The sequence below is a fragment of the Ahaetulla prasina genome, chromosome 2 (assembly GCF_028640845.1).
Source record: "Ahaetulla prasina isolate Xishuangbanna chromosome 2, ASM2864084v1, whole genome shotgun sequence".
Classification (NCBI taxonomy): domain Eukaryota; kingdom Metazoa; phylum Chordata; class Lepidosauria; order Squamata; family Colubridae; genus Ahaetulla; species Ahaetulla prasina.
The window spans coordinates 208,807,509-208,827,331 of NC_080540.1; the positions used below are offsets into that span (position 1 = coordinate 208,807,509).

Sequence of the window (19,823 nt, forward strand, 5' to 3'; positions counted from 1 at the left end):
AGTCTCATTCGTCATCTTCAGGCTTCAGCTTCGTGCTTCTGGGAGCAATCTGTGATCGCAGCTGTTTCTTCCTTTTAACTGCTAGTGGGGGTTTGAACTGATTGGGTGGGAGCTTGGCTGTGCTCTGATTGGATGGGGGTTTTTTTGTGCTCTGATTGGATGGGGGTGTGTCCTGTTTGGGTGGGGGCTTGGTTATGCTCAGTTTAGTCTGTGTTGCAGAGGGATTTGAGCTGGTGAGCTGCATAGCAGTTGTTTGGCTTTGTGGTCCAAGACAGAGAACAAGAAAACGGCACAGCCCTCCTCCCATATATAAAAGGCACCACAGACAGAATCAGCAAGATCCTCCACAAACACAACATCAAGACAGCATTCTGCACAAACCGAAAATTATCCACCATCCTAAGAAACCCCAAAGACAAAATTGAGTTAGAAAATCAAGGAGTATATGAAATCCCATGCACCGCCTGCCCCACCACATACATTGGACAAATCAACAGAAGAATAAGTGCACGCATTGAAGAACACAAGAACTCAGTCAAAAAAGAGGAACCAACTTCTTCCCTGGTCCAACACTTTAAAGTCACAGGACATGATATTGACTTTAAAAAGACCAGAACTATCGCCAAAACTGAACACTTTAACAACAGAATAATCAGAGAAGCAATTGAGATAGAAAAACACCCACACAGCATGAACAAATGAGATGATACCTCCCGCCTAGCAGCCATTTGGAAACCCGCCCTTATTGACAAATGAGTCCCTAACACAAGGAATGACACCAGACCCACACTCACGAGGTCCACACAGGATGTCACCACCGCACATCCATCCAGAAAGCAGACCCAAACCCACACTGATCATGAAGCACGACCAAGGACCAGAAGCCAGACCGCAGCTGCAACATTAGCCATTTCAAACCCCTCCAATCCATACATGCAGCAGACTGACACCCACTATGAAGATGTAGCACGACCACAAAGCCAAACAACTGCTATGCAGCTCACCAGCTCAAATCCCTCTGCAACACAGACTAAACTGAGCATAACCAAGCCCCCACCCAAACAGGACACACCCCCAGCCAATCAGAGCACAAAAAAGCCCCCAGCCAATCAGAGCACAGCCAAGCTCCCACCCAATCAGTTCAAACCCCCACTAGCAGTTAAAAAGGAAGAAACAGCTGCGATCACACATTGCTCCCAGAAGACGAAGCTGAAGCCTGAAGATGACGAATGAGACTTCGTCGAAACGTCGCCAAGACACTTCCAATTTTACGTGGGAGAAAACCCGAATAACCAAAGACCTATATACTGTGTATATATATATATATATACATATATATATATATATATATATGCAACTCACCAATTCAAATTCCCCTGCATCTCAAACCAACCTAGCACAACTAAGCCCCCCCAACAGAACACACCCCCAGCCAATCAGAGCACAGCCAACCCCACCATCCAATTAGAGCACAGCCAAACTCCCAACCAATCAGAACACACCTCCACCCAATCAGAACACAGCCAAGCTTCCAACCAATCAGTTCAAACCCCCACTAGCAGTTAAAAGGAAGAAACAGCAGCGATCATACATTTCTCCTACAAATAGGAAGCTGTAAGCACCTAGCCTGATGATGATGAATGGGATTTCGTCGAAACATTGCCAAGACACTTCAAATTTTACGCGGGAGAAAACCCGAATAACCAAAGACCTATATATATATATATATATATATATGTATATGTATGTCTCCATCCCTCCAGGCCAGGCTGCCATCTGTTCTAAATGTGAACTAATTTACATTTAGCTTAAACTAATATGTAATGGCATATTTGAATTTTTTTTTTCATCCAGAGCACTGTATTTTCAGATTCCATCCAAAAAGTAGGCCACTCCTGCTCTTTATTCTGAAAGAATGAAGCATACAAGACACAGGGATTTTGCTCCATACACTGATTGCTATTCCTACAACTGCAATATTAACACGTTGCCAAAATTTGTTTTTCCAAAATTGGACCGCGGATGCTGCCATTTTATTGGTCAGGCAGCAGCTAAGATGTTTAGGGTCCAAGTAATGCATGGTCATACCTATGGAAGCCTGTTAGTTTACTAGCAGCTTATTAGAAGCTACTTTACATAGTGGTTGTTTTGCAGAAAAACTGAAAGAGGGAGTTTTATGTATGCTTCCTTATGTTCCTGGAGATCACAGGCTTCATGGGTGATATTCCACCCTTACAGGTGTTTTTTGAAATATACTTAACTTATTCCTATATTATGGCCTCTGGTTACAGCAATAAACTTATTTACTTACTTTACCAGATTGTTAAAATAAGTACATTTTGGAAAATCACTGTGGAATCTTACACATGGAAAGGGTTGCAATGCAGAATTTATTAATCTAATCTCAAAATCACCTGTTATAAGTCATTTCAATGGCAAAACAGCCTTTGTAGCTGCTGCCAAAATAGCTCATTTTTTAAAATAAAAATAGAAGGAATTGGGAGAATTACCAATTCTACATTTGCACCTTCATAGCTTGCTGTTATATTTTCCACAGATATTCTGGAATATTTTCCATAAATATTATCATGTTAAGGGCTATATCTGCTAAGAAACAAGTTGTCCTTATCTTCCCCCCAAGAAGTCCACAAAGTCAGGAAGAATTACACTTCAAAGTATCCAAGGGTAAAGAGCATCTGTAGAATGAGGAATAGGGATTATTGATTGATTATGTGCTATCAAGTGGTTATCAAATACAGATTCTCTCCATGAAGATCAGTGGTGGGATTCAAATAATTTAACAACCAGTTCTCTGCCCTAATGACCAGCTGGGTAGGTGTGGCTCAGTGGTCATGTGACACTGTGGGCGTGGCCAACTCAACGTCACTCACGTCAATGGGCACTTTGCCTTAGCTGTTAAAATGTAATATGGGTTAACCAGAGAGGCAGTTTCTGTAAGCAGGCCAATAAAGATTAGACTAGAAACAACACCAGAATGTTTCCTTCCTGCCTTCCTTACAGGATTAGCCCTGTAAAGTGGAAAAAAACAAAATAAGATTTCTTCCAACAAACGGTTTTCCGAACTGCTTAGAAAGTTAACAACCGGTTCTCCCAAATAGGTATGAACTGGCTGAATCCCACAACTGATCCTTCTCTTCTCTTTCCTTCCACCTTTCCCAGAATTAGAGCTTTCTCCAGAGAACTAGGTCTTCAGATAATATATCTAAAGTAGGATAATTTGATCCTGGTCATTTGTGCCTTGAGTGAGAGGTCTGGGTTGATTTATTCAATAATCCATATTTAGATTGCTGCCAGGAAGAAAGCTGGCTCTCTTTGCCACAGACACAATGAAAAATGGATCTCTGATATAGTACAAACTTCCTTCTGTTTGATTTCTTACAGCAGTGCATGCTAATTTCACAGATTTTATCACAGCTGAGGGCACCTTATCTACTTTTTCCCAAGACAATAGTTGTCTTGGGGCGAGAGACAAATCTGTAGCATTTCACTGCAGTTAGATTTAATCAGAGGGAATCAGTGAGTAACCCACTGCAATGAAAATCTCTCTTGCCAAGTTTCTGAAGCAGTGGGCTGTATGTCCCCAAGAAAACCTGAGTAGCCACTAGTGCCCCACTGTGGTGTTGTGAGGAAATCATCCCCTTTGCTCTTTGGCTCAACTTTAGATTAAATTAAAGCTAATTCTGGAGATGCTTTTTGGTTATCAAAAATTGCAGCGATGTCTTGAGATGAACCCACTGCAGTGCTTTATTTGCTTGGGTGCAGTTTCTTGATTTAACTACAATTGTGTTGGCAAATTAGAAGCCTCAAAAGCTTCCCTTTGCTCCCGTTTGCCAAGGTGGGGGGGAGGGTCAACCCTGTCTTAACTAAAGCAAAAACAGATCTGTACGAGTAGCGGGGCCATTGTGGATTGTCTGCAGTGGAAATGATCACACTTAAAGCAGACCATTTCCTGAGCCCCCCTGCATGTCTCATCTGGTGGTGGTGGTAACGACTTATCCTATAATTAAAATAATAATTAGGAAGTTGGCATGATGGTTCCAGTACCAATCCTAAATATAATTGTTTCCAAAACACTTTAAGGAGTGTGTGTGTGTGTGTGTGTGTGTGTGTGTGTGTGTGTGTGTGTGTATCAGAGCTTCTCTTGATACAATTAAATTGGGGTGGGGGCTGCAATTTAGTGCTCTGTTTGGTAAGGGGAATGGCTGCAGGGGAGAGGATCACAGGAATAAGGCTAGGTGGCTGACAATATCTTCAAAAGCTAGCCAGATTGACCCTGTGTTTACCATCATCTAGTGAATGAGTGTTTGTGTTGCTGGTCACCATGGCAACTATTTTTTGAGAGTGCCTATATCATGCTCTCTGAATTTCAAATGTGCCTATTAGCGCCCAAATGCTAGGACACTAATTGGGCAAATACGTTCAGTGGAGATACTTCACATATGTTGCCAACAGCTGAGAAATCAAGCAACATCCCTACAAAGGAGACCCATTACCCGCAGATATGGATTCCACGTGTGGAAATCACTTGTTCAGGTGAAATGCCATAACTCACAACCTTGATGTAATCTCAAAGGCATTCCCCCTCGCTCTGCCTTTCCTATCACAGATTTGGCTGCGGATATTAAAAATAGGGGAATGGCTGTGGATTTAGGAGGAGGAAATCACTACAGATGTTGTAGCTATTCTTGGAATCCACCTCTCCTATTTGGGGGGCTGCAGCTTCCCAAATTCTGAGCCACAATAATTTAACTCGTGCATCCTGATAAGCCTTAATATTATTATTTCCTTTAGGTTTAGTGTGCTGCATTTTTTCCCTGTTCAGTCATGTTCTATTCTGGGAGACTGCCTGGAGTTTTCTTGGCAAGGATTTTCAGAAATGGTTTGCCATTGCCTGCTTCCTAGGGCTGAGAGAGAGTGACTAGGCCAAGATCACCCAGTTGATATTATGCTTAAGGCAGAACTGGAACTCACAGTCCCGTGGTGCTTTAACCACTACAACAAGAAACTCTCAAGTGTGCTGTACAGACCCAACTAATTGTATCTAACATTAACAAGCTATAGGTTAGCATCCTTTGGTGGTGTAATGGCGTTCATTATATACAAAGGCATGGGTCAGATGGGGCCTCGAAGCACAAATATTGGCCATTGTTTTACTCCTCAGGAAGTATCTACTGTACAAGCTCTATCAATATGAAGTATTATTTTAGTGCTGATGATAAAATTATGCCCATCCTAATATTCAGTCTATGAATATGGCTCTATCCAGGAAAATGGATGGGAAATTAGATCCATCCATCCACCCATCCTTTCATTAGCCACCCCCTCCCCCACATTGGGCCATTCCCTTTTCTCATCCAAATTCACACCAACATTTATTTTATAGAGACGCTTGGCTTAGGCCTACCTCAAGCCCATTTTTTAATTGCATTATTGTACAAGGTTGGCAAGTTAATTGCTCTACAGTATTAGAGAGGAGGATAAACAGTGGGATCCAAGCCCTGAATTTCTGAATTATGAAATTACCGTAAAACGTATTTAAAAGGACTGCTTATTCTCTGTCAAGTGCTGGTTTGTGTTATTGTTTTATTTAAATTTGTGGTATCACCACAAAACATCCGCATTGAGATATGGTAATATGTAAATGCATTTAATTCATTCATTTCTGAAACAAGTAAGCAATAGAAGCTTATTTGACTGCAAGTCATTATTTGCTCTACTTTTTATATTTATGGTCTTTAGGTCTTTCATATTTATAGTCTGTCAGTAAAAGTCTTACTCAAACTGTGGAACTTCTTTCCTAAAGAAGCTCCACTGGTCTCATTTGAAGGTATTTTCTGCAAATTAGTAATATTTTTACCTTAAGTTTGTTCTCAATCTATTTTCTATTTCATTAGTTTTACCATTTTAATACATATTTAACCTCATCACTCTAAGCTGTGTGTGCATTTACTGTAGAAAGGTGGGAAGACCTTCTTCTCTTAAGAGGACTATCTTTGAACATCTGCGTAGTTAGTGGCAATTTGGGTTATTTTGAAGTGTCCTTCAAAGATTTGTTACATATCTAAAACCTAAGGGTCTTCTTCAATTAAGCAATAGCAGAAGTGTGATAATGTGATAATGACTCTGACTATAAAATGAAGATTGAAGTAGGCCCATGACTAGCCTAATTATGTCACAGATCTATTTTGCAAATGGCACTCAAGTGAATAAATGACATTGGATATTAAAAAATAGACAGAAGTTTTGCTCCTCACCTTAAAAGCTACTTTATAGCCTTAATCTTTAAGACACAGCGAGAAAAACTGATAAGGTTTTCAAGTTTTAATGTTCCAGTTACCTTTGGTGAACATTAAATTCCATTGGAATTTTGGAGGTAAGTGCTAATGTTCTTGAACAATGTCTGGGGTTCCCATTTCCCAAATTTTACAGTTGGAATAAATATGGCTACTAGAAGAGACATGGAAACATTGGCTAAGACTTCGTGTGATCTCCAAACCTCTTCTTTGCAACTATGACCATCTTTGCAAAACAAATGGGAAATAGTGCGCCACTATTACGATGTGAGGAACACAGAAAAACATCAGGAAATTAAATAACATATGAGTAAATGTATAATAATTTCAAATAAAAAACATTTCCTTATTAAACTATGTGATGCAATGTTTTAGATCAGGGGTTTCCAAACTTGGCAATTTTAAGATTGGTGGACTTGCCATGGCTGGCTGAGGAACTCTGGGAGTTGAAGTCCACAGGTCTTAAAATTGCCAAGTTTTAGATGATAAACTATTAGATGAGACCCCTGATTTAGATGATAAACTATTTTTAAAAAAATATCGGGCGTTTCAAACTGGGTATTCTGGATAGGCAGCACTGATTTATCTTTCTAACCTGTAGAATTAATGATCTATTATACCTGAACTCCACTCTGATTAAAACCATCAGCATAACTCATTTAAAGGCTGTAGTGCAGGGGTGTCAAACTCAAGGCCCTTGCTGCAGGAGGCCATCACAGTCAAAAACAGGGCCTGGGGAGAGGAAATAACATGACCCACCCGAGCTCCATTTTCACTAGCAGAGGGTTGCAGGAGGCCATCACAGCTGAAAATAGAGCTTAGGAGCCCATTTCACTGGCAGAGCACTCAGGCCGCCACAGGCACCCCCAACACAAGTGACATCAAGGTGGCCGTGCCCACCCCAGCCACACCCACCTTGCCCCCTGAGATCAAACACAACCCTGATGCAGCTCTCAATGAAATCGAGTTTGACATCCGTGCTATAGTGTCATAGAGTAGATAAGTTGTTGGAGCAACCCCAGGAAGATCCTGTTTCAAATTCATCCTCAACCTTGGGAGCTATTTCAGTGCCTTAAAACCAGTCAACAGCTATCTCATGATAGTTGTTCTGGGTTAAAAGAGGAGGAGGGAATGCTATATATGCTGTTGCATGAAAAGTGGGATATAAATCTAAAAAATACATAATCATGTAATCCCTAAGGACTGATAAATACTGTATTTTTCGGAGTATAAGACGCACTTTTTCCCCCAAAATGAGGGTGAAAATCTGGGTGTGTCTTATACTCCGAATGTAGCCCCGCCCAGGTTCTCAAACGGAAGTTTCAGAGGCTGAAAAAAGCATCAGAAACAGAGCTTCAGAAAAAAAGCCCCAAACAGAGCTTCATGGAGCTTAGGAAAAAAGCCCCAAATGGAGCTTCAGAAAAGAAGCCCCAAACAAAGCTTCAGAAAAGAAGCCCCAAACAGAGCTTCAGAGGCTTTCAGAGGTAGAAAAAAGTTTCTTCTGAAATGGAGTTTCAGAGGCAGGAAAAAAAGCAAAAAAAAACAAAAAACCAAGGCACAGAGCTCACAACCAAGGAACCTGTTGCTAAAATTCACTTCTGGGAACAGCTGATTGGGGGTATTCCGGGAGGCCAGTCCACCTGCCAATCAGCTTTTTCCTTATTTTCCTCCCCAAAAACAAAGGTGCATCTTATACTCTGAAAAATATGGTAACTCTCATCCATTTACCTGGCTTGAAAGGACAAGGCTCTCTGAAATTCAAGAAACTAAGCCATACAAATCCTTCCTGGTTTGGTTTTGTTCTTAAAATGTTTTGGCATTTCTCCTCAGCTGCACCACCCTTCCCAAGGGTTTCGCTTTGGGACTGTGAAAGAAAGCAGCGCTGAAGATTATTTCAAGCAAAGCTTCCCAGATATGCATGAATACATGAAACGGTTCAATGTACCTGCAACTCCCGATGGAGTGGAATATTTGAAGTAAGTAGGCTTCTTGGGGTTAGAGATAAATCGACGAAGGCCTGCCAAGGGAGAAGCCTTGGATTCCCTTTGGGCTGGCATTCCAGTTTAATGGAAACAGTCTGTCATGCTGTAGCTTTCCAGCTATCGCTGAATGGCAGCTTCAAGCAGCACATGAAGGAATGGCTAATGGAAAGGATGCTGAGAGTTTGGTTCAAAAAAAATCTGCAGCCCACGGATTTGCCTATTCCAGATTTAGTTGTGCAGGTGCGTCACCCTAGTACATATGATTAACATGCCCATAAAGGCCAAAGAGAGCAGGAAGGCAGCTAATGAATAGAAAGGTTTCTGAGTGCACAGAAACATAGCATGGCTTCTCCAAAGAGCAGTCAATAACCACTGGAATTCAGAAATGTCCACAGAAACTGATGCTTTGCTCAAAATGAACACTGGAGCATTGTGCCACCATAATTTATTCTTTTTTAACAAAATTTATTGGCTGCCCATCTTAACATAGGGTAACCCGAGCGGCTTACAGTTACATATACAGTTAAAACATAAAAAGTTAAAACCAGACATTTAAACAAAGGACATGTGGGTAGGGCAGGAGGTGGGATCTTTTATTATTCAATCAACCACCTCCGTTCGCCCACTGGGGTTCCAAGTCAACTGCAAGAGCCACTTCTTTAGGCCTTTATGAAAAGATAGGAAGGTTGAGGACAACCTCACACCAGGGGGAGGGGGGCATGATGTTCCAGAAGGCAGGAGCCATAGCAGAGAAGGCCTTCCTCCTGGACCCCACCCGGTGGACTAATTGTACAGACTGGGCCTGCAGCATGTCTCCACTGCCAGCACGAGTGGTACGGGACAATCCCAGTGGGGTGAGACGGTCCCTCAAGTAACTTGGACCATGCTTCTTTAATATGTGCATGAAATGTCACAATTCACAAACGAAAAGGGCTAGAGCAGGGGTCTTCAAACTTGACAGCTTTAAGACTTGTGGACTTCAACTCCCAAAATTCATCCTCCGGTCATGTTAGCTCAGGAATTATGGGAGTTGAAGTCCACAAGTCTAAAACTTGCCAAGTTTAAAGACCCGTGGGCTAGAGTTTCCATTGCAATGGCGGGAAGTGGTTTTTTTTAAATCATCTCCTTATGTTTGATGCCCCCTATGGGTGCCACCCACTGCATATGCCAATATTTTTTTTTATGTAATCATGAAAGTCAGAACTTTATAGTGGAGCTGGTCCTACTAGTGAAGTGGTCACTTTAGCTGGATCTCAGAATGTTCAACAAACTAGAGAGTTCCCTTCATGATCCCTTCAGCTGGAAGAAAATGGGGCTTAGAATAACAAGTACCACTGAATATAAGCAAGTAGAGTACAAAGTGTCACAAAAGAGTTTCAACTTCACCCATACATTAATGGGATCAGAGCTGGCAGTGAGTGATCGGAAAAGGGATCTTGGGATCAAGAGTGGACAATTTCAACCCAGTGTGTGGCTGCTATCCAAAAGGAAAAGTCTCTGTTTGGAATGATTAGGAAAAGAACTGCAAATAAAACAGCCAATATAGGAACGGTTTCACACATCAAAAGTTTACTTAGTCCAGGCAGGTCCGCCAGCTTCTCTGTGTGGGTTACAAGTAGATATTAAAACAGAATAAACAAGCAAAGTTGACTGAAAGTCATCTGACCTAAATCCTCAGAGAAGACTTTGCAGTCCATCCAAGGTCCTTTGAAGCTCCATAGGTTTTGCAGATCAATTTGCTGTTATTCAAAAATTACCAGATAAGGTTTAATTTTAAAAAAAAAAAAATGCATTATTGTGTTTTTTTTTAAAAAAAAAATCTGATTGCTGCTTTTAAAATAATGTTTCCAGCTAAAATGCATCCATTAGCTTTTAAAAGGCTTATATGTTTCATTTCACCAAGTTAAAATAAAAATAAAAAAAATTTAAAAAAATAAAAATTGGTTGACAGGCTATAACACCAGCATCAGATTACATATGTTTATTGGCTCATAGATGAAATTTTTCTTTGATTTTTATTAGGATTAAGGAAAATAGATCTAGAATTTCCACCTGGACACAGCAAGCCTTGTAGAAATGGATAAAAGTTAATCACTGCTTGTTTGTTGCACTTCGTTAACTATTTTCCTTTTCAGGCAGGATCCAGAGAAATTGGATGCCTTCATCATGGACAAAGCCCTTCTGGATTATGAAGTATCCATTGATGCAGACTGTAAACTTTTGACCGTGGGAAAACCATTTGCAATTGAAGGTATGAAACAACTTTCTAACATTGTGGTTTACATCAGGGGTCTCCAACCTTGGCAACTTTCAGACTTGTGGATTCAACTCCCAGAATTCCTCAGCCAGCAAAGCTGGCTGAGGAATTCTGGGAATTGAAGTCCACAAGTCTGAAAGTTGCCAAGGTTGGAGAGCCCTGATTTATATGACCATTTCATTTGTTGTTTTCTACATATCCTTTATAGCGGTGGGGAGTGGGGAGATGCCCAAACACCGAGAATCTTGGAAGTGGTCCAAATTGTAGTTGTTAGTGTCACAGAATGTCAAAGAATAAAAATCCCGGGGAGTAATCATATAAATTGCATTTAATTAATACTATATAATATTGTTTATACTAGCAAGTAATTGAATTCCAATTTTAATTAAAATCAAATCAAATCTTACTTTTTGACGTTCGCTACTTAGGAATCCCTCCTTGGTTCAAGGCAAAACAAAACACACAGGTTGTTTATCCTTCTTTTATATCTACCGTATTTCCCCAAAAATAAGACCCCGTCTTACATTTTTTGAACCCTGAACACTTACCTTATTTTTGGGGCGGTCTTATTATTTTGGGGCTCATGGAGCAAGATGGGGCTCCTCTTGTTGTCTTACCTGATTTCCAGCTCTGTGTTTAAATATTTTCAGGGAGGGCTTATTTTCGGGGGGAGCCTTATTTTTAGCACATGCACTTAAAAGCCCAATCGGGCTTATTATCAGGGGATGTCTTATTTTCAGGGAAACAGGTTAACAGGCCCACAAAGCACCTTATTACCCTGTTTCCCCAAAAATAAGATATCCCCTGATAATAAGCCCAATCAGGCTTTGCATATGCTAAATTAAGCCTCCCCCTGAAAATATTTAAACACAGAACTGGAAATCAGGTAAGATGGCAAGAGGAGGCCCATCTTGCTCCACATGCCCCAAAATAATAAAACCTCCCCAAAAATAAGACCAAGCGCTTGTTTCATGGTTAAATATATATATATAAGACAGGGTCTTATTTTTGGGGAAACACGGTATATTTCAATACACAATTATATCCATAATCAAAGAAAAAATTGACCAGAATAGGAAAAGCCATCCATGAAGAAGGCAAAGCTTCCTTTTACCATGTTGTGGTTTGTTCTGGTTCAGTAGAAGAACAAGGTTGGAAACAAGTGTTAAGAATAGTGAGGTTCAGTGGTCTGCATAATGGATGGTTGCTGCTTTTCAGAGTTATGTGAGGAGGGAGGGAGGGAGGGAGGGAGGGAGGAAGGAAAGCCTAGGAGTACTTTTGTGGTTGCCAAATTGGAGGCAAGCAAAGAATAATGTCATGATTTATATCCCAGTCCTTATTTCTGGCAAATATGGACTTTTAACTTTCTACAGCATGACTGATTCCACTCTGTAAAATACTTAGCTAGTTCAAATAGACAACTCTTAGAGTGAACCAACCAAGCTGACTAAATGTAATTTCTTGCATATCAAAACAAACAAGGGCACCACTTAATATAAAACAATGTCATATTTCCCAGATGCAAAACATGGTACAGGAATTGCTGATCTCCTGCTCTTTTCCAGTTCTGTGCAAGGACTTAGTGGACTCCACTAATAGTCATGAATTGGCATGTGATTATACAAGCAATTAGAAATCCCCACTGGCAAAATTGCAGAGCTCTTTGGAATGTATTCACTTAATAGGCATCTTCTTTTTAACTGGTGTAAACCTGAGGCTCTCTTTCTCAGTTGAAAAATGTAATAATACCAACAATAATAGGCGCCTTGGGTGCAAATACCCAAACTACTGAAGTATCTTCCTCTTGACCCATTCACTCTTCCTTTTTGTATTTTTTTTTTCTGATTCATGCCTCATATATTCTCAAGGTATCATCAAACCACCTCAATATGTTTCTTTTTAAACTGGTCTTTTATTTTTGTGTTTAGTCCACATTTGTTCAGCATCCATTCATCCTTGATCCCATATTTTCTTGTTTTGTTGCGTTTTTTTATAACCAATCTCCACTTGAACTTATTTTTGTATTTCTTGTGTCACAGAGAACTTACAATAGGCAAACGCATGCCCTTACACACATTGCATTATTAAATTCGCTGTTAGGCAATGCAAATAATTCAGACCAGCCACACAGCAATGTACGTATGCAAAAGTACATGCACATTCATATTCTCAATGCAATAATAACAGCAATGTTATCCCAAGCATCCCATTCATTTATTCACTCACTCACTCACTCACTCACTCATTCATTCATTCATTCATTCATTCATTCATTCTTGCTTATACATCACTTCGAATAAGCAATTAAATAGCCCTCCATAAATACAGTGCACAAAACAATTGATGGACTGTTTTTAGCCCTCATCTTACTTGCCATTCAGTATTCAATCATTTACTGAGCATTATATCTCTTCTCTTGTATCCATGATATATCACACTAATTTCCCTCAAAATACTGTGCATTTTCCTCTGAGGTTTTTTTTAATTTTAATCATTTTTCTATCTTTGTCTGTTTTCTTTGCAACTCTTTTTTGCTCTCTCTAAATATGTTATACATTATACAATATGTTTCCCTCATCTTTATATTTTGTAACAATTGTTCTCTTGTGTGAAGTCTTTTGTCTCCTACAATCTCTTTCACATCATCCTTTCACCAAGCTTCCTTTTCAGTCTTAATGTAATCACTCATATTTCTGTGGAACTCCGTAACACAATTCTTTTCACAGAATCATAAAGTTAGAAATCTCAGAAATCATTTAATGCAACTCCTTGCTCACTGAGGCTAGAGCTTCTCTTACAAATGGCCATCCAACTTCTGTGTAAGGAGTGCTATCAAAGAATAATTTACCAGTTCATGTGGCAACTTGTTCCACTCAGAAAATTTATCTTGGCATCTATCCTGAATCCATCTCCTTATAGTTTTAACTCACTAGTTCTACTCTCAGGAGCTACAGAATACATTTCTCTGATCTCCTCTTTTCTGAACAGCTTCTGCATCTATTTTCCACTCATTCTGTTGGGAGAATAATCTAGATCATATCCTTCTCATTTCTTTCTTTTATTTCCCATTTTCCCCCCAAGATGCTAGCAAACAATGGTTTGTCCCAAGTTCAGAGGCTCTCATCATCCTTGAATCCTTCACTAGTTCTGTTTTTGATCACAATTAATCAAATCAAACATGCTTTTTGATTCATTCTTTTCCCATTTGTAATTATGAAAAGATTTATGCTAAAATCACATATTAGAACCAGATGGGTTTTTTTCCTAAATAAATGCTCCCCAAGCTATCACCATTCTAATTTATTCTTAAGTCTCCAAACCATTCAGTATTTTTGTGGGGGGGGCTCCCTCATCTCATTATCATCCATTTATTCATCTCCCCCCCAAAATTTCCCTTAAATCACATTCATTCAGAATGTTGCAGTTTTTTCCCATTTTCCCATTATTACTATTCATTGGGGCATACATGTGACTATCACCAACCTATAATAGCAATAGTACTTATACTTATATACTGCTTCATAGTGCTTTAAAGCCCTCTCTAAGTGGTTTACATATTATTACTCCCAACAATCTGGGTCCTCATTTTACTGATCTTGGAAGGATGACTGAGTCAACTTTGAGCTGGTTAGGATCGAACTGCTGGCACTCAGCAGAGTTAGTCTGCAATACTGCATTCTAAGCACTGCGCCATCATGGCTCTTTTCAAACTTCATATGCATTCACAACCATCTAGATGACATCACCCTAACCTTTTTAACATATATATTTAGCCGTTTCCTCACAATCTCCACGTTCACTTCCCTGAATGTATTTATCAGCTGAGTTCCATAAAAATCAGACCAGCTTCATTGAGATATCATGCATCCTTCCTCTTTCTCTTTATTTCATTCACACACAGTTCGTTTCACTTTATTAATTCTTGCTTCCGATCATTTACTCCTTTTTGCATTTCATCTTCCATATGCCAATGTCATTACCAGATGGGTCAATGGATATTAACCTCCCTTTCCCATATTTATTATGTGAGCGTGTTGATGTAAAATTCTCAAAATGGCTCGCAACAAGTAAGCAGAAAGACCATTGGGAAGAAAAAAAAGCATAAAATCATATAATCAAAAGCAGCCTTAGCAATGTAAAACTTACATTAATCTCATAGCCAAAAATACTGATTTTATAATAAGTGAGAGAGGAGATCTCATTCAGAAATGTTGAGGGCTGATAAAATGAGAGATCAAAGACCCTGAATTTCTTTCAACTTATAGCCTAACACATGATAAAGAAGAATGGAATGGAAGTATGGAAGTCTAGCAAGGGTGAAATGCTCCCAGTTCTGACTGGATCTTGCGATCTGGTAGCGATCATGGCTGGTGGTTCGGTGATCCAGTAGTGATGGTGGAGCGAAGCTCTGCTCACCCGCCCGGGTGTCATTAAGTAATGTGGTTTTTACCTTCTGCGCATGCACAGAAGGTCTGTGCGCACATGTGACATGGGTGTGCGGCATGTATACTTCCGAACCGGTAAGGAAGGTAAGTAGATTTCACCCCCGAAGTCTAGCATCAGTGCCTGATACCCAATGACAGATGTTTAGGTTTCTGTAAGGCTCATCATCATCAGTTTTGTCTTCTGTCTCGCACATCAGGATCTTCCATTTTGACTTTCTCAATGCTCCAGATTGACATTTTACTGGATGCTGTGGGAAGTTAATATATTTGTTTCTAGCCATCTCTGAACTTCTATTGCCCCTTTCAGATAAACTTGAGGGATGTGGACATTAATGTAAGATTATATTATAATCTGGGACTATAATCTATTATAATTTAAGAGGGAGGCCAGCAGAAGCCTGACACCACTTAACTCGGGCTTCTTGCAAAGCTCCATTCTAGACTAGCTGTAGTTTATGGATCAAACTGAAGGGTAGACTCATATTAACAGATTAACAGATTAACAGAGTTGAAAGGAACTTTATAGGTCATCTAATCCAACCCCCTACCCAAGCACCATCTACACCATTTCTGACAAATGGCAGTCTAGTCTCTTCTTGAAAGCTTCCAGTGATGAAGCTCCCACAACTTCTGAAGGCAAGCTGTTGCATTGGTTGATTGCTTTCACTGTCAGAAAAATTATAGTGTCATTGACAGCAGAACTTTCCCCATGGAGAAGGCAAAAATCTCACTCCTGCAAAAGTTGCTGTTGCTATGAGCCGGAGTAGAAGCTAATTTCTTACTGTTCAGTGACCTAAAGGAACAAGTATCGAATAGGAGTTACGATGGATATTTTAATGACCATCTGCCAAATCTACAATTGTAGATATTCTTGTTTGACAAATATGGTCAAGAATCAACTAATGAGAAAAATACTGGTGTTGTTCTTTTTCTAGGGTATGGTATTGGCCTTCCACCAAACTCTCCACTGACCTCAAATATTTCTGAACTCATCAGCCAGTATAAGTCCCATGGCTTCATGGACGTCTTGCATGACAAGTGGTACAAAGTGGTACCATGTGGGAAAAGAAGCTTTGCTGTGACTGAGGTAAGAAAAGTTCCAGCACCGGAATGGATAAATCCATCCCTTTGAGTCTCTCATTTCTTTTAACTGTGTATGTATTTCAATTTCCTTCCAACCATGTTTTCTGGTTAGTCGTTGTTAAAGTCTGCATAAAAGTTTATGTACATTTTCACATACCTTTATCCTAAGGCATATCCCTGTTCTTGGTTATGTACACTTGCTCAAACCCTTTCCTCTGGTAGAATTCATTTCTATGTTGCATTCAGCTATCTAAAAAGTTGGCATCCCTTAGTCCTAACAGATAAATTGTTTCTGGGTGTGTTTGCGTGTGTGTGTGTGTGTGTGTGTGTGTGTGTGTGTGTGTGTGTGCTTTGTTTAACTAGAAGACTGGATGATGAAATTTGATTATATGAACATCTAAAGGCCAATTGCATTTCAAGTTGCATGTTTGAGCACATGTAAATTAAGATACAAACCTCTCTTCCTCACATTTCAATCTTCATTCATCCATTCCTGGGAGAGAGAGAGAGTGAGTGAGTGGGTGGGTGGATGAGTTTATGTGTGTGTGTGTGTCAGTCCTGGAAGCCATTTTTTACTTTGGATCTTCAAGGCTTCCACATTTAGTGCTGTGGGAAACTGGGAGGGGGGGCTGTATGGAGTTGGGGAGATATCTAGCCATAATAACATTCTTTTCTCTGAGAGTCAAGGACATCCTGCCCTGCACCTGGAGTGGTGTGACTGGGAGGCATCTCCAGTTGGGACAATGCATTGATTGGACCATGTGATGCCCTGCTGGGGCAGGGACTTGGACTTTCTTTTGGGTGGAGAAAACCTGGAAGCTTTCAGATTCGGGTTTTCCCAGATGTGCCAATATGACATCTCTAATAAAATGGAACTTTGAGGAACTTCTTGGAGTCTTCTTTCATTGGGGGTGTTACTTGGAACCCTGACTCTCTCTCTCTCTCTCTCTCTCTCTCTCTGTGTGTGTGTGTGTGTGTGTGTGTGTGTGTGTGTGTGTGTTAGAATACTCATTCATGAGCAGAGCCATTGCATCAGGAGCTTATGCCATGTATCATTTTGACAGCATGAACATTCTTGACATGAACATTTTTTATACAATCAAACAGCAGTCTTGAAGGACCATGAGTAGCTAGAGCAGAGGAAATGGTCTTTCATTGTCAAAGTTTGGAAAGCTTTTTTCCCCAACACGAATACAACATCCAGGTGATAGTTTCTAATGAAATACAAAACTGCTTCTTGCCCTGCCCTTAATGCTGTGACTCCTGTTCATGTGTCTGTTAATTCATTTCTGCAATTAGCCCATCCATTTCAGTTATAAGTGCTCGCTACCCTGGTTACTATGAGAAGCCGCATGCTAAAATGAACGAACCTGAGCTCATTATGCTTTAGCTTGGCAAAATGCAGGGCATATCTACTTAACTGGCATTATTAGCAAGCACACAAAAAATAGCAAAGTGGAAAAGAAGTGATTGAGAACCTGATTCTCTCTCCTAATAATGACCTACCTGGTAATCTCACCATTATAGTATTATGATTATTTAGGAACTGCTACTGCTGGATGCTGATGCCCACAGAGAGCCATTTGGACATCCAGCTCTTGGTCAAGAAATATGCACACTGTGGACCCAGCCATAGAAACATAAGTGGGCCAAAACTGTTTTGGAAAAAACAGAATTTAAGCAGAACAAGACAGCCTGACTTTCATATTGATTTTAATGTGCCTATTGAAAGTAGTGTTTTAGGTTCTCCAGCAAAAATGTGGCCCAAAATGTACTGTTCTTTGAGAAACGACAGTTTTAATGTAGCACTCCTGTCCTCAACAAACTGTGATCTGTGATCTCCTTGGTACTGTTGGAATTTTACTCCTTACCAAGTTCATTCTGAGCTGGGATACAAGAGATAGCCAAGCAGTTTCATGAAATTAAGTTTTTTAATCTTCACTCAAGTGCAATGACAACAAGCTATGTGGAGGGTGGCCAAAGAAACCCTCTCCTTCCAGCGTGTTTTATAAGTATTTATCCGTAGAAATGGTGGTAGACTTTAGAATACTTTAGGAGAATACTTTAGAATACTTTAGACTTTAGGAGAAACCCTTCCATACTTCCACCTCTCACAATACTAGACAACACAGTATCAACAGTAGAAACCTTTAAATTTCTAGGTTCTATCATATCGCAAGATCTAAAATGGACAGCTAACATCAAAAACATCATCAAAAAAGGACAACAAAGAATGTTCTTTCTGCGCCAACTCAGTAAGCTCAAACTGCCCAAGGAGCTGCTGATTCAGTTCTACAGAGGAATTATTGAGTCTGTCATTTGCACCTCTATAACTGTCTGGTTCGGTTCTGCAACCCAACAAGAAAGACACAGACTTCAGAGGATAATTAGAACTGCAGAAAAAATAATTGCTACCAACCTGCCTTCCATTGAGGACCTGTATACTGCACGAATCAAGAAGAGGGCCGTGAAAATATTTACAGACTCCTCGCATCCTGGACATAAACTGTTTCAACTCCTACCCTCAAAACGACGCTATAGAGCACTGCACACCAGAACAACTAGACACAAGAACAGTTTTTTTCCCAAAGGCCATCACTCTACTAAACAAATAATTCCCTCAACACTGTCAAACTATTTATTAAATCTGCACTACTATTATACTTCTCATCGTTCCCATCACCAATATTTCAGCCCGCAGTACTTTGCACTTTATTCCTGATGAAATCCTCTCTGCTTACTTAAAGATTTTTCTTTGTTCGTATCTTTTTTGTAACACAAACTTGCTTAACAAAAGTTCTGCTTTCGTCTGCCAGAACAGCCACTTCTAATCAGCTCTAAGTATTTTTAAGACTTTTAGTTGATTAGCTTTAATCAGTTTGATGAGCAATGATTTATCACCAAGAGGCTAAAATTAATAAGAAGTTAAACAATGATTATATTTGGATCAAAGTGGAACGGTTTGAAGTGGTCTTGAGATCTTGAAATCAAGACGATATGACTCAGGAGGCTTCAGATTGTAATGTGTAATCAGGGTCTGGCCAAGAACTATTTCAAAAACTTAACTACTAGTTTTGTTTTGTTTGCCATTCAGCTCAGAGCTAGTACTCTCCACCCATTTCTCCCATGACTCTGTGAGGTGGGTTGAGAGAGAAAAGCACCTTCTGAAGTCACCAAAGTTGCTTCTGTGAATTTATATGAATGATTTATCCAAAGTCCTCTCATGCAGTTTTCGTTTGTTTTGTTTTAAGCAAAAGTAAATCTTTCATGCCACCTGAACAAACTTTAGGAGTGATGCTTTTGAGATGGGTGGGAGGACAGGATAAAAAAAAAAGGATGTTCTTCCCTGCGTACATTCTATAAAAGATCTGAGTGTTTGTGATAACATATACAAGATTTTCCCCCTCCCTTAAGATCTTTTCTGATTAAAGTTTCTGGCTTGCATAGCAGGATATGTCAGCACAAGACAAATGGTCTAGCATGGCCTTATCTATAAGCGAAATATTGATTGTGATGACCTTGCTAAACAATGAAATATCCATCTCCTGGTTTTCATCACTCTTTTGGCCTCCTCCATAACCAATATTTCAGCCCGCAGTACTTTGCACTTTATTCCCTGATGAAATCCCCTCTCTGCTTACTTAAAGATTTTTCTTTGTTCGTATCTTTTTTTACACTGAGAGCATAGGCACCAAGACAAATTCCTTGTGTGTCCAATCACACTTGGCCAATAAAAAATTCT

At 39.9% G+C, this 19,823-nt stretch overlaps 1 protein-coding gene across 1 annotated transcript in view; it reads left to right on the forward strand.

Moving 5' to 3' along the window:
* Positions 1-19,823, forward strand: part of GRIN3A (glutamate ionotropic receptor NMDA type subunit 3A) — a 147,990-nt gene that overhangs the window by 103,570 nt on the left and 24,597 nt on the right. Inside the window, exons 4-6 of the mRNA XM_058168039.1 lie at positions 8,145-8,290; positions 10,432-10,547; positions 15,934-16,085. Coding sequence (XP_058024022.1) covers positions 8,145-8,290; positions 10,432-10,547; positions 15,934-16,085 — 414 coding nt within the window. The remainder of the gene's footprint in view (positions 1-8,144; positions 8,291-10,431; positions 10,548-15,933; positions 16,086-19,823) is intronic.